The sequence below is a fragment of the Neopelma chrysocephalum genome, unplaced genomic scaffold (assembly GCF_003984885.1).
Source record: "Neopelma chrysocephalum unplaced genomic scaffold, ASM398488v2 Primary Assembly neopelma1_84, whole genome shotgun sequence".
Classification (NCBI taxonomy): Eukaryota; Metazoa; Chordata; class Aves; order Passeriformes; family Pipridae; genus Neopelma; species Neopelma chrysocephalum.
Genome location: NW_020897746.1, coordinates 11,277,640 through 11,287,482, shown reverse-complemented (window position 1 = coordinate 11,287,482; position 9,843 = coordinate 11,277,640). Strand labels below are relative to the sequence as shown.

Genomic DNA, 9,843 nt, shown 5'->3' with positions numbered 1-9,843 from the left:
CCCACAGGGATTTAACAGCCCGGAGTGGTGGCAGGAGCCTCCCAAGGGAATCCCAGTTCTCCTGGCCGGCCGGGTGGTGGGACAGCCTGGGCACAGCAAGGTGGCAGGCAGGGGCTGCCTCTTCTCCTGCCTGGGGTGGTCAGCCTTGGGCATCCCAAGCCACACCGTGGTGATTGCACATCCCATCTCTGCTCTCCCGGCCCGCCTGGACCCTGTTCCAAACACCCCACAAACCACCAGCTCCTCTTCCCTTTCCAGTTGCTCCTCACCCATCCACACCCCACCGAGCAGTTCAGGATGGGGCACAGCCCCAGGCACGTGGGGTACAGCCAGGGGGGATCACACAGGGGCTGGAGTGTGGGACAGCTTAGGGATGTGGGGCACAGCAAGAGTTATGGGATTGGTTAAATTAGGGGGATAGTGGGGGGTATCCTGGGCTATGGGGTGGGGTGTGGCAGGGGCATAGGGTAGGTTGTGGGGCGTAGCAGGGGATGTGGGCTGGGGAACGGGTTAGGGCATGGGGCATGGGGAATGGAGCACGGGATGGGATACGGGACGGGGAACGGGATGGAGAACGGAGTATGGGATGGGGCCCGGGGGACACAGGGGTTGAGGGCACAGCGCGGTGCACCCCTCCCGTCCCCCAACCCCGCACCGCTGGGACGCGGAGCGGGGACCGGCCCGGCGCGGCTCCTCCCCGCGGGGCGGTGCGGGGCGGTGCGGGGCAGTGCGGGGCGGTGCGGGGCGGTGCGGGGCGGCGCAGGGAGGGCGCGGCCGCCGGCAGCTCATAAAAAGCGCCGCGGCCGCCGCTCGGCGCTTTCCCCTCGCCCGCGCCCGGCCCCGAGCGCCGCCCGTCCCGCAGCGCCCCGCGCCGCCGCCCATGGTGCTGCCCGGCCCGCCCGGCATGGCCCGCTCCGAGGAGGTGCATCGCCTCACCGAGAATGTCTACAAGGTGAGTCCGCAACAGGTGCCCGGCGCCGCGTCTCGGGGTTCTGCCGCTCTAATCTCGAGTTATTTCGGTTGTTTGATCTCCCCCCCTCCATCGCTCCCTCCCCGGGCGCGGGGTCGCCCCCGGGATGTGCCCGGAGCCGGCGGGACCGGGACAGGGGGGCGAGGGGCACCCCCGGAACCCCCAGCCGGGTACCCCCGACCCTTCCCCGGGCACCCCCCGGGAGGATCCGCGGGGACCGGGGGTGTCCGATCCCACCCTGGGCAGCGCTGTCCCCGCATCACCCCGTGCGGGGACGGCCCCGCGTGCCCGTCGCCCGCTGCTTTGCCACAACCGTGAGCCGCGAGAGCTTTCCCCGTCTCTCGGAGTTCGGGAATATCTCTGTTTTTTCCCCTTCTGCTTTGCTCCCGGCGTTCTGAGAAAAAAATCCAATAATTTATGTGGCTTAATTTCCCCCCGAAGGAAGCAGTTTCTGCTCCGCTGGGTCTTGAGACCGAGACTAATAAAACTGCTGTAGCCTAACGTGTAACGCAGGATGTCGTTTGTTAAACTGGGAAGCTTGCACGATTTCCTGCGATTTAAGGGGTTGGATTGAGTTACCTGGGAGCCCAAAGCAGAAAAAAAAAAAAAAAAAGAGGTAGAAGAATGTAGTTCAAAAAACACCGAGGCGGTGAAGTTCTGAAGTCTTGGTTTTGGGGATCCTGGTGCGTAACAGCTGTTCAGGCAGGGCTGTGGCACCCAAAATCTTGGCCACGCTGAGTCTTGGTGAGTGTTGTCTCGGGTCTCTGGGGCTCCCTCCCACCCTGTGTGTGCAGTTGATGTACCCCAGCTCGGTTTGGGCAGAGCTGGCACTGCGGGGTGTTCCCGGGTCAGGCCCCGGCAGGATCCGTCCCCTCCCGGGTGTTTGTGCTCAGCCCGCCTGGGCAAACAGGGCGAGAGCTGCCGGGGCTGGGGCTGGGGCTGGGGATGGTGGCTGGGAACAGCTTTGGCATGTGACTCAGGTGTTGTTGGAGGTGTGTTGTCCTCGAAGAATGGGGCTAATGACAGGCTGGGGGAGCAGGTCACCATCTTCCCCGGGCACAGCCCTGCCAGGGGCGCACGGGGCGGTTTGTGCCATCCCAACAACTGGGCTTGGGAGAAGCTTGTCCCCCCCGTGAGGGGTGAAGGGCAAGTGCTGCCAAGGCTCTTCTCTTGCCTCATCTCTCCTGTGTGAGCTGTGGGTCAGAGCCAGAGCAGAGCCCTGGGCCCAGAGTGAGTGACATTGGGCTGAGTTGAGGGCAGAGGGTGCACGGGGGGCCTTGGCCCTGAGGGCCAGAGGTGCACTCAGGAGGAGGCTGAAGATCTACACCAGTTCATGAACACCTCAGTTTCTCAGGGTTTCAGTGGGAGCAGCCAGGTGTAGGGCATGAGAACATGGAGCTGGTGGAGATCTCATGCTTTTACCCAAAATCAGTGTCTCAGCGCTGGGAGGTGCAGGAGGGTGATCCTGACTCCATTTGTGTTCCCTGCAGTGAACAAGGAGTCACCTCTGAAGCCAACAATGCTTTCCTTGGCCTCTGGAGATGTGTGGCATGTGGTGCATGCAGGAACCTGTTGTTTTCCTGTTTCATGGAGGAGTTTGGCCACCCCGGAGCCCAGCATGAGCCCTGGTGGCTCAGGGACTGTGGGGTCTCTCTGCATCTCCTCAAGCTTTGGAGTCTTGGAGTCCAAAACCAGCCCTGGTGCTTCACATCCCCATTAACCAAGTGGGTTTTTTTGCCCTGTGCTTTCCGGGCCTGTGCAGGAGCCTGAACACCACAGTGGGCAGGCGGAGAGGACCCTGAGAAGGGAGGTGATGCCACCCAACCCGGGTCCGTGGGGTCTCCATCCGTAGCCACGATCTTGCCAGGGTTTTGGTGGCAGCAGGACCAGGGGTTGAGTGTGTTCCCCACGAGGCCTGGAGCAGGAGCCAGGAGCAGGCAGCTCCCTGCCACGCTCCCCATGCCAGGCACCCTCTCCCGCGCAGGCTTTCCCGAGGCGTTCTGCTCGGGAAGCCCATTGTCATCCTTCTCCAGAACCAGCTCTCACCCTCGGAGTGACTGTGCTAATGAGATGGTGGAGGAGCTGTCAGCCGCCCCCGGGCCGATGCTGCCACTACAGGCAGCTGCCTACACACGGGGAGTAATTACAGAGGGAGACGGAGGCTGCTGGCACCTTCCGCCAACGTAATCCCACCTTCCCTGGCGCTGATTCACTCCCAGGACCCCGGCGTAGCGGCACAGCTGCCGGGCTGGGCTCTGCTCTGAGCCCCAGGGCTGGGGGAGCAGCATTGGGTGGTGGGGAAGGGCAGCTCCCCATCCCCTGCTCGTCCCCTGCTCCAGATTGTCTGTTTGCAGAAAGCAGGGACTGGCAATTCTTCCTTCCCCCCCCAAAGACAGATCTGTCTCCTCCTGCCAGATGAGATTACTGCCGTTTACAGCCCAACCTCCATTTCATTTTAAAGCCATTTTTGCGTGCGGAAGAACGTTCTGCAGTGGTGTACGAGCAGCTCTGTGTTTGAAGAGGTGTTTGCTTAACAACACCCCGAATTGTCTGGCACAGACACGGACAGAATCCCTGATGGTCCCTTGCTCCCCATCAGCTGTAATTGATATTACTGTGGTATCACAGCCTCTGCCTCCTTATCTCCAGGCCCAGAGGGACGGGAGCGATTCTTCCTCAAGTGATTCAGGAGGGAAATTGTGGGTGGTTTGGTGTGTTTGGCAGCGGAGGGATGATGTGGTGTGGCAGAGGAGGAAGGAGCCAGCCCGTGCTACCCTGAGTTCTGTGCCCTGTGCTCCCTGCTGTCTCTGCTCCCTGCCTTGGGGCTTCCTGTGCCCCAGTTGTGGGAAATCTGTTGGCTGGACCTCGGGGCTGCCTGGTGCATCCCGTGGTGGGTGTCACAGCTCTGAGGGATGGCAGCACCCCATGGGCAGTGGGTGCCGTGTGCTGGTGCCGCAGGGAGCGGGTCAAGCACCGGGAAATTCCTTCCCCAGCAGTAGCTGGAGGGCTGGGCTCTCACTCTGTGGTGAGCAGGGCCCGGGGCTGTGGTGTTTTTACAGGGCAACACCTTTTTGGCAGAGTTACACCTTCACAGGGCTCTTGGCTCTGCAGCTGGGTCTGTCTGGACCGAGGGTCCGCAGTGGGCTCGGCTCTGGCACTGTTGAGTGGCTCTTGAGGTGGGAATGCTGCTCCATCCCCTCTGCCTGTGGACTGGGAGAGCATTCCTGACCTCTGCTGACACGGGACACCTCCACACTGTGAAGCTCGAGGATTACAAGGTGTTACAAAGCAGGTAGCTCCTGTCTTGCTGGAGGTACCCCAGACCTCTTCCCGTGCTGCCTGCAGATCCTGCAGGAGGTGGATGCTGCTCCCTGGGATGGAGGCAGCCCCTGGCTCTGCCTTCAGTGCTTTGTTGTGCAGAGTCTGCTCGTGGCTAAGGTTTCACTGGTGCTGCTCGTGTTGCAGGGCAGGGCAGAGCACAGGGCAGGCAGCTCCTGCACTGAGCAGCTCCAGCTGGAGCCTTTGGCCGAGTTGAGCCCCTCGGTGCCGGGGGCTGTGGGACCCTCCTGGGAGATCCCAACCCCAGGGGCTTGTGGATGGCTCTGCCTTGCAGGGGTGACCACTGGTGAGCACTGACAAGGTGCTCTGAGTGCTGTGCAGATCCCCATCCCAGTTCCCTTCAAGCCCAGACCCTGATTACAGGGACATTCAGAGCTCTTGCCCTGGAACTTGGGTCCCCTCATCCTCTGACATGACAGCTAAGAGAAACTAAATGCCTTTAGATGAGGAACACTGGGTTTTTTTCCCTGATTTTCCCTGCCTACCTGGGCTCCTTCTTGACAGAAACTTGGCTCCTAAAATCCCTGGGGCTGCTCCTGATGGCACCAGGCAGGACAAGCTGTGATGGAGGAGGCAGCGCTGGGCTTTGCTGGTCATTAAATATTGATACTGAAATGATGGTGTTCCTGGAGCAGGGCTGACCCATTTAGAGGCAAAAGTTCCTTAGGGCTGAGCTGCTTCTGCAGTGTGACTGTGGTGTAGTGGAGAGTCCCACTGTACTGCCCCTCCAACCTGCTCGTGGTGGTCACCCAGTGTCCTGCTGTCACCCAATGTCCTGCTGCCACCATGAATCACCCAGGAAAGTCCTGGGTGCCAGGCTGAGCCCAGGCCCCTGTGCAGTGTCAGCCTTGACAGGAGCCATAAAACCATTAAAAAGGTTGGAAAATCCCTCTGAGACCGTCAGGTCCAACCATTCCTCCAGCACTGCCAAGGCCACCACTAACCCGTGTCCCCGTGTGCCACATCCTCGTGCCTTTTGAGCACTTCCAGGGATGTGTTCAAAACATTGCACCCTACTGCTGCATAGGGGCCTCAAAAATGGCATTAGGAAACCAGTGAAGGTGTTTTTAGCTCAGAATCCATCTGTTGTGGTCCCTGAGGTGTTGGGATGTGCCCCTGTGGAGGGTGGCTGGGAGCAGAGCCCGGGGCTCGGCACACGGGGGGATGCTCATCCCTCCATCGAACCCAGGAGCCTCCTCGCCCTGATCCCGGTTGTCCAGCCCTTTGCAGTGTGGAGGAGGGCTGGGATGTGAGGTCTGGCTTTAGTGGCAGTGCTGTACTCGGGGCAGGGTGGGCACTGCTGGCACAGTCAGCTGGTCCTGCCCTGGCCGAGCCAAGCAGCACCTGCTTTCCATTTCTCTCTCTATTTGGTTTTAGGAGCTGCCTGAGAGGCTGCAGGGATGGAACTGGGAGAGCTGTGTAACCTTAAATTTTATTAAAAGTTGTTCAGGTGTTGTGCAGGACCTTCCTGTGCAGGAGAAACCTGAGCTGGCTCCATTTCCAGCTTGGGGAGGACTTAAACTTAGCATTTAGGAGTTGGACTCTGATTCTTGTGGGTTCCTTCCAACTCAGGATCCTTTATTCTGTTCCATGATTCTCATCTTTTCCTGATGGGATTGGGGCATCCTGGCTGCAGCGTGGAGGGTGCTCAGAGGGGAGAGTGGGGACCTTGTTTTCTGTCACCTCTCCCCCTCCCTCCCTCCCCGAACTGAGCAGGGTCGTGTCCTGGAGACCTTGTGCTTTGCATTAGTTTCATTTTTGGCAGCTGAATAAAGCTGTGCCAATCCCGGAGAGCTGAGTGGTATTACCCAGGGAATTCAGCGCAGTGGAACAAAGCAAAGCCCTTTCAACCCTTGGCTGCCAGGTTTTGTGTCTGTGTTTTTCTGAACTCTGCCCGGGCAGCCCGTGGAAGACAAACAACCTGTGGGTGCTGCTGAGGGGGCAAAATCTGGGGGAGAGTGAGATTTGCTTTCGTTACCACGCTGCTGCTGAATATTGGCTGTGCTGTGGTGTCCTGCAAACCTGGACCCACCTCTCCTGTGGGGGGACAGCCCTGTCACTTGTCCCCACAGGGAGCAGCTCCAGCACATCACCGGGTGCAGGGAGTGATGCTGTTGAGTCATTCCATGCCACAAATCTGTTTATTTTCCACTATTTCACCTTGGCAGATCTCAGCCTGTCACCTGGAGGGGGGTGCAAAGGTGTGTTGGCTCCGGAGTCACCTTCCCTTCCCACCCTGGGAGCGAGAGGAAGGCTTGGAAAAGGCTATTTTTATCTCTGGAGTGAGGAGCCCTTTTCACCGCCCTCATCCTGCCGGGCTGTTTTTGTTGGAGGCTCGAGACAATGTTTTAAAAACATTCACTTTCAGCAAACTTCCTCCTGAGGGTTGGTGGATTGTGTTTGGCCAGCAGAGAGTCACCTCCCCCCGCTTTAGCTGGTCCGTGAGACCTTTTGGGGGGCTTTTATCTCTTTATTTATAGGTTTAAAATGGCTGTTATGGGTCGGTGGGGAGCAGTGCCAGGACTGGGTTGTGCCTCGATTCCCTCTGGTTCAGGGAAGATGTGCTGAATTTTGGATGGTGCTTTGTCTGTGGATCCCGTTCCCTCATTTATTCCCTCAGTTTCGTGCTCAGGACAACGTTGTTTACACAGCACTGCTGAGAAAATCACATTATTTACATATCCCTGTGTACATACCCGTACACAAACACTCCGCCGAACCTGCAAACTGCCTAAAAATCGCCTCCCCACAGAAATCCTGCCAGTGTTTCTGCTGCTTAAATATTATCCAGTCTCAGAGCGCTCAGGCTGAGCTGAGCGTGGCTGGGGCTGTAGCTGCGCATCTCCCGGATCTGAGGATGTGTCTGTGTCCCCACCCTGCCTTGGGAAGGGGGGAATTGTCCCTGGGCAGCGATCCCACACCTCCACCCGCTTTGTGGGCTAACACAAGTAGGTTTTTTGACCAAAGCTAAAGGCGACGTGGGCAGGATGGAGCAACCCTCGTCGGTGTTAATTAACTCGCACGCAATTGTCTCCTACACCTCGGAGAACACCTCGTTCCGTGGCTTGTTGCTACAGGTTAATTTTCTCCCTTCAAGCTGAGCACGCTCCCCAGACTGCTCCGTGCTGCCCCAAAAGAAGCTTCCAGGGGCCCCGGGTCATCGGCAGCATTAATTAGCGGGACAAAGCCTCGTTAGCCTCCTGCAATCATCGTTAGCCTCCTGCGATCATCGTCGGTGCTTGGCAGGTCCTGGATGATGCGGGGGGGATGGACCCGGGAGCTGCGGGGGTGGCTTTGGGGGCATCCTGCCCTGCTGCTCCCGGGAGGATTAACTTGGATTTCCCCTGGAAAATACCAGCACCGGGGCGATGCCGCCCCTCCGAGCCGCTGCCCCACGCAGGCTCCTGCCCGTCGGAGCCCCGAAATGGTTGGTTTTGAGCCGGGGAGGCACCGGCCGAGCCCCGCACACGCGCCCGCGGGAGAAAATTGAACTGTCAGACGGCGAGGGCCGGGCAGCAGGAACCGGGGATAAAAATGCCTCAGGCAGAAAATGAGCTTTATAGTGTTGGCCAGCCTCGGATGAGGTGACAGATGCTTAATCAGCTTATTTGCTGTAAGTGTCTGCCTGTCGTCTTCCCTCCCCTTCCCGGGGTGGGGACGCTGCCAGCAGCGCGCCGGGGGTGCAGAGCCCCCTCCTCCCGGGGGGATGCCCGTGGATCCCTGCTGGGGGATGTTTGGGGATTAAACTCCGTTTTCTGGGGTGTTCCCGAGGTGGGGCAGGGGATGGGGGCTGGATCCAGGACGGGGGCTGTGCCTCCCCCAGGGCTGGGCTGGGGTTTGGCGATGCCGTCGGTGCCGGGGTGAGCAGCCCTGGCCGGGGAGGGTCGTGGCTCCGGTGCCCAGTGCACAAAGAGCCCTTCTTCTCCCTGATCCGATTATTCCTTCCCCCATCTTAAATAAGGCCCTTGGAGCCAGGGGAGGAAAAGCTCAGGCAGCGCTGCTGGTGTTCACCCCCACCCAAAATCAGGCCCTTACAGGCAGGTGACACCTGTAGTGACACCGAGTGCTCTGAGACCCAGGTGTAATTCCTGGCACGTGCCTTGGCTCGGGGGGGATGCTGGTGACTTCAGTCTGCCTCATTCCTGGGTGGATGCTTGGAATGCTGTTCTTCAGCCCCTCCTGCTTGTCCTGGATGGACAGAGCTGGTGCTGCTCCCTGTGGCCACCCCGGGAGTGGGACATCATCACCTGCCATCATCTCCCAGAGCTCGGGTCACCTCTGTGGTTGGTGTGAGGGTCTCTGCTGCCTCAAACGGCCACTTAACAGTCATTACTGTGGTCATTTTTGCCTCGTCTGGTAATTTTCTGGTTGGGGCATTCGCTTACCTCTCGCAGTGAAGCACCTGAACAGGGTGTCTTGTGCTGGGGCACTGCAGAACCAACCTTCTTATTGTTCCTCGTGGTCTTCAAACCCAGCTTGGTCTTCCTCAAGCTCTGAGATGAAGGGGAAGATCCTGGAATGTCTTCCGGGGAGGGGGAAGGACTTTTTTTCTCTCTTTTTGTGTTTATCAGCGCTGAGTCGAGCGTGGAGCTGTTCTGTCCAGCTCCAGCCATCCCTGCTAATCCCAGTGATGTTCTTTTCCCTCTAGACGATCATGGAGCAGTTCAATCCCAGCCTCAGGAATTTCATTTCTATGGGGAAGACCTATGAAAAAGCCTTAGCAAGTAAGTGACCCTGCACTGCTGGTGTGGATGTTTTTGGAATGCCGGGGGCTGCCAGGCTGGAGAGGGTCTGGCTGGGCAGCACGGCCTCAGGAGGGGGGAAAGCTGGAAAACCAGCTTGGGAAGCTCTTTGTTCCCGTGATGGGGGAACTGGGAGGGTGGTTCTTGGACCTTGATGCAAAGCTCATGTCGCTGGGAGGTGCAAGGGGCCGTGGATGTGGGAAGGATTCGAGGGATGAAACGTCGGGAGGCAGCAGGATAACAAACACATCTCCAAACAGTTCATCTTGGAATGTTTAAAACACTGAGAATTAAGATTTTAAGTTCTGCTTTAAAGAGGTGTTGCTGAAATGTTTAAATTGCCCAGAAGAATAAAGAGAAGGAAAAAAACCTAAAAGTATTGATGGCAGCTCTTGATTGGGAATGCAGGATCCTATTGGGAGCCATTAGGGAGGTGTAGATTTAAATGATCAAAAGAAAGCTGTGAATTGATTAAACCCCAAAATGGAGGGGTTTGGCTCAAACCGGCTTTGTGCACTGCCTGGGCCCTCCTCAGCTGGGTTTTAAGGAGGTTTAAGGCTTTTCTCGACCCAGAGCTGTGTTTTTCCAGGGAGGGCTCTGCTCCCTTCAGAGCCACACGTGTCTCCTGGATTTTATTTTTCTAATATCCCGGTGAAAATGCCTGTGAGGGAGGAGGCTGTCATCATCTCCAGCCGATGGGGGAGAAAATACTTGGGTGTCTCATGTTCTGAAGCGCCGGTGTTTGTGATCCCACCTTTGGGAAGGATCCCTGCCCCTGATCCCACCTTTGGG

General features: G+C 58.3%; 1 protein-coding gene across 8 annotated transcripts in view; it reads left to right on the top strand.

Moving 5' to 3' along the window:
• Positions 1 to 849: 849 nt before the first annotated feature.
• BAIAP2 (BAI1 associated protein 2) overlaps positions 850 to 9,843 on the top strand; it is a 40,884-nt gene continuing 31,890 nt past the window's right edge. For all 8 annotated transcript variants that reach the window (XM_027691608.1, XM_027691607.1, XM_027691610.1 and 5 more), the window contains exons 1-2: positions 850 to 952; positions 8,958 to 9,033. In XM_027691608.1, coding sequence (XP_027547409.1) covers positions 881 to 952; positions 8,958 to 9,033 — 148 coding nt within the window. In that variant the 5' untranslated portion in view covers positions 850 to 880. The remainder of the gene's footprint in view (positions 953 to 8,957; positions 9,034 to 9,843) is intronic.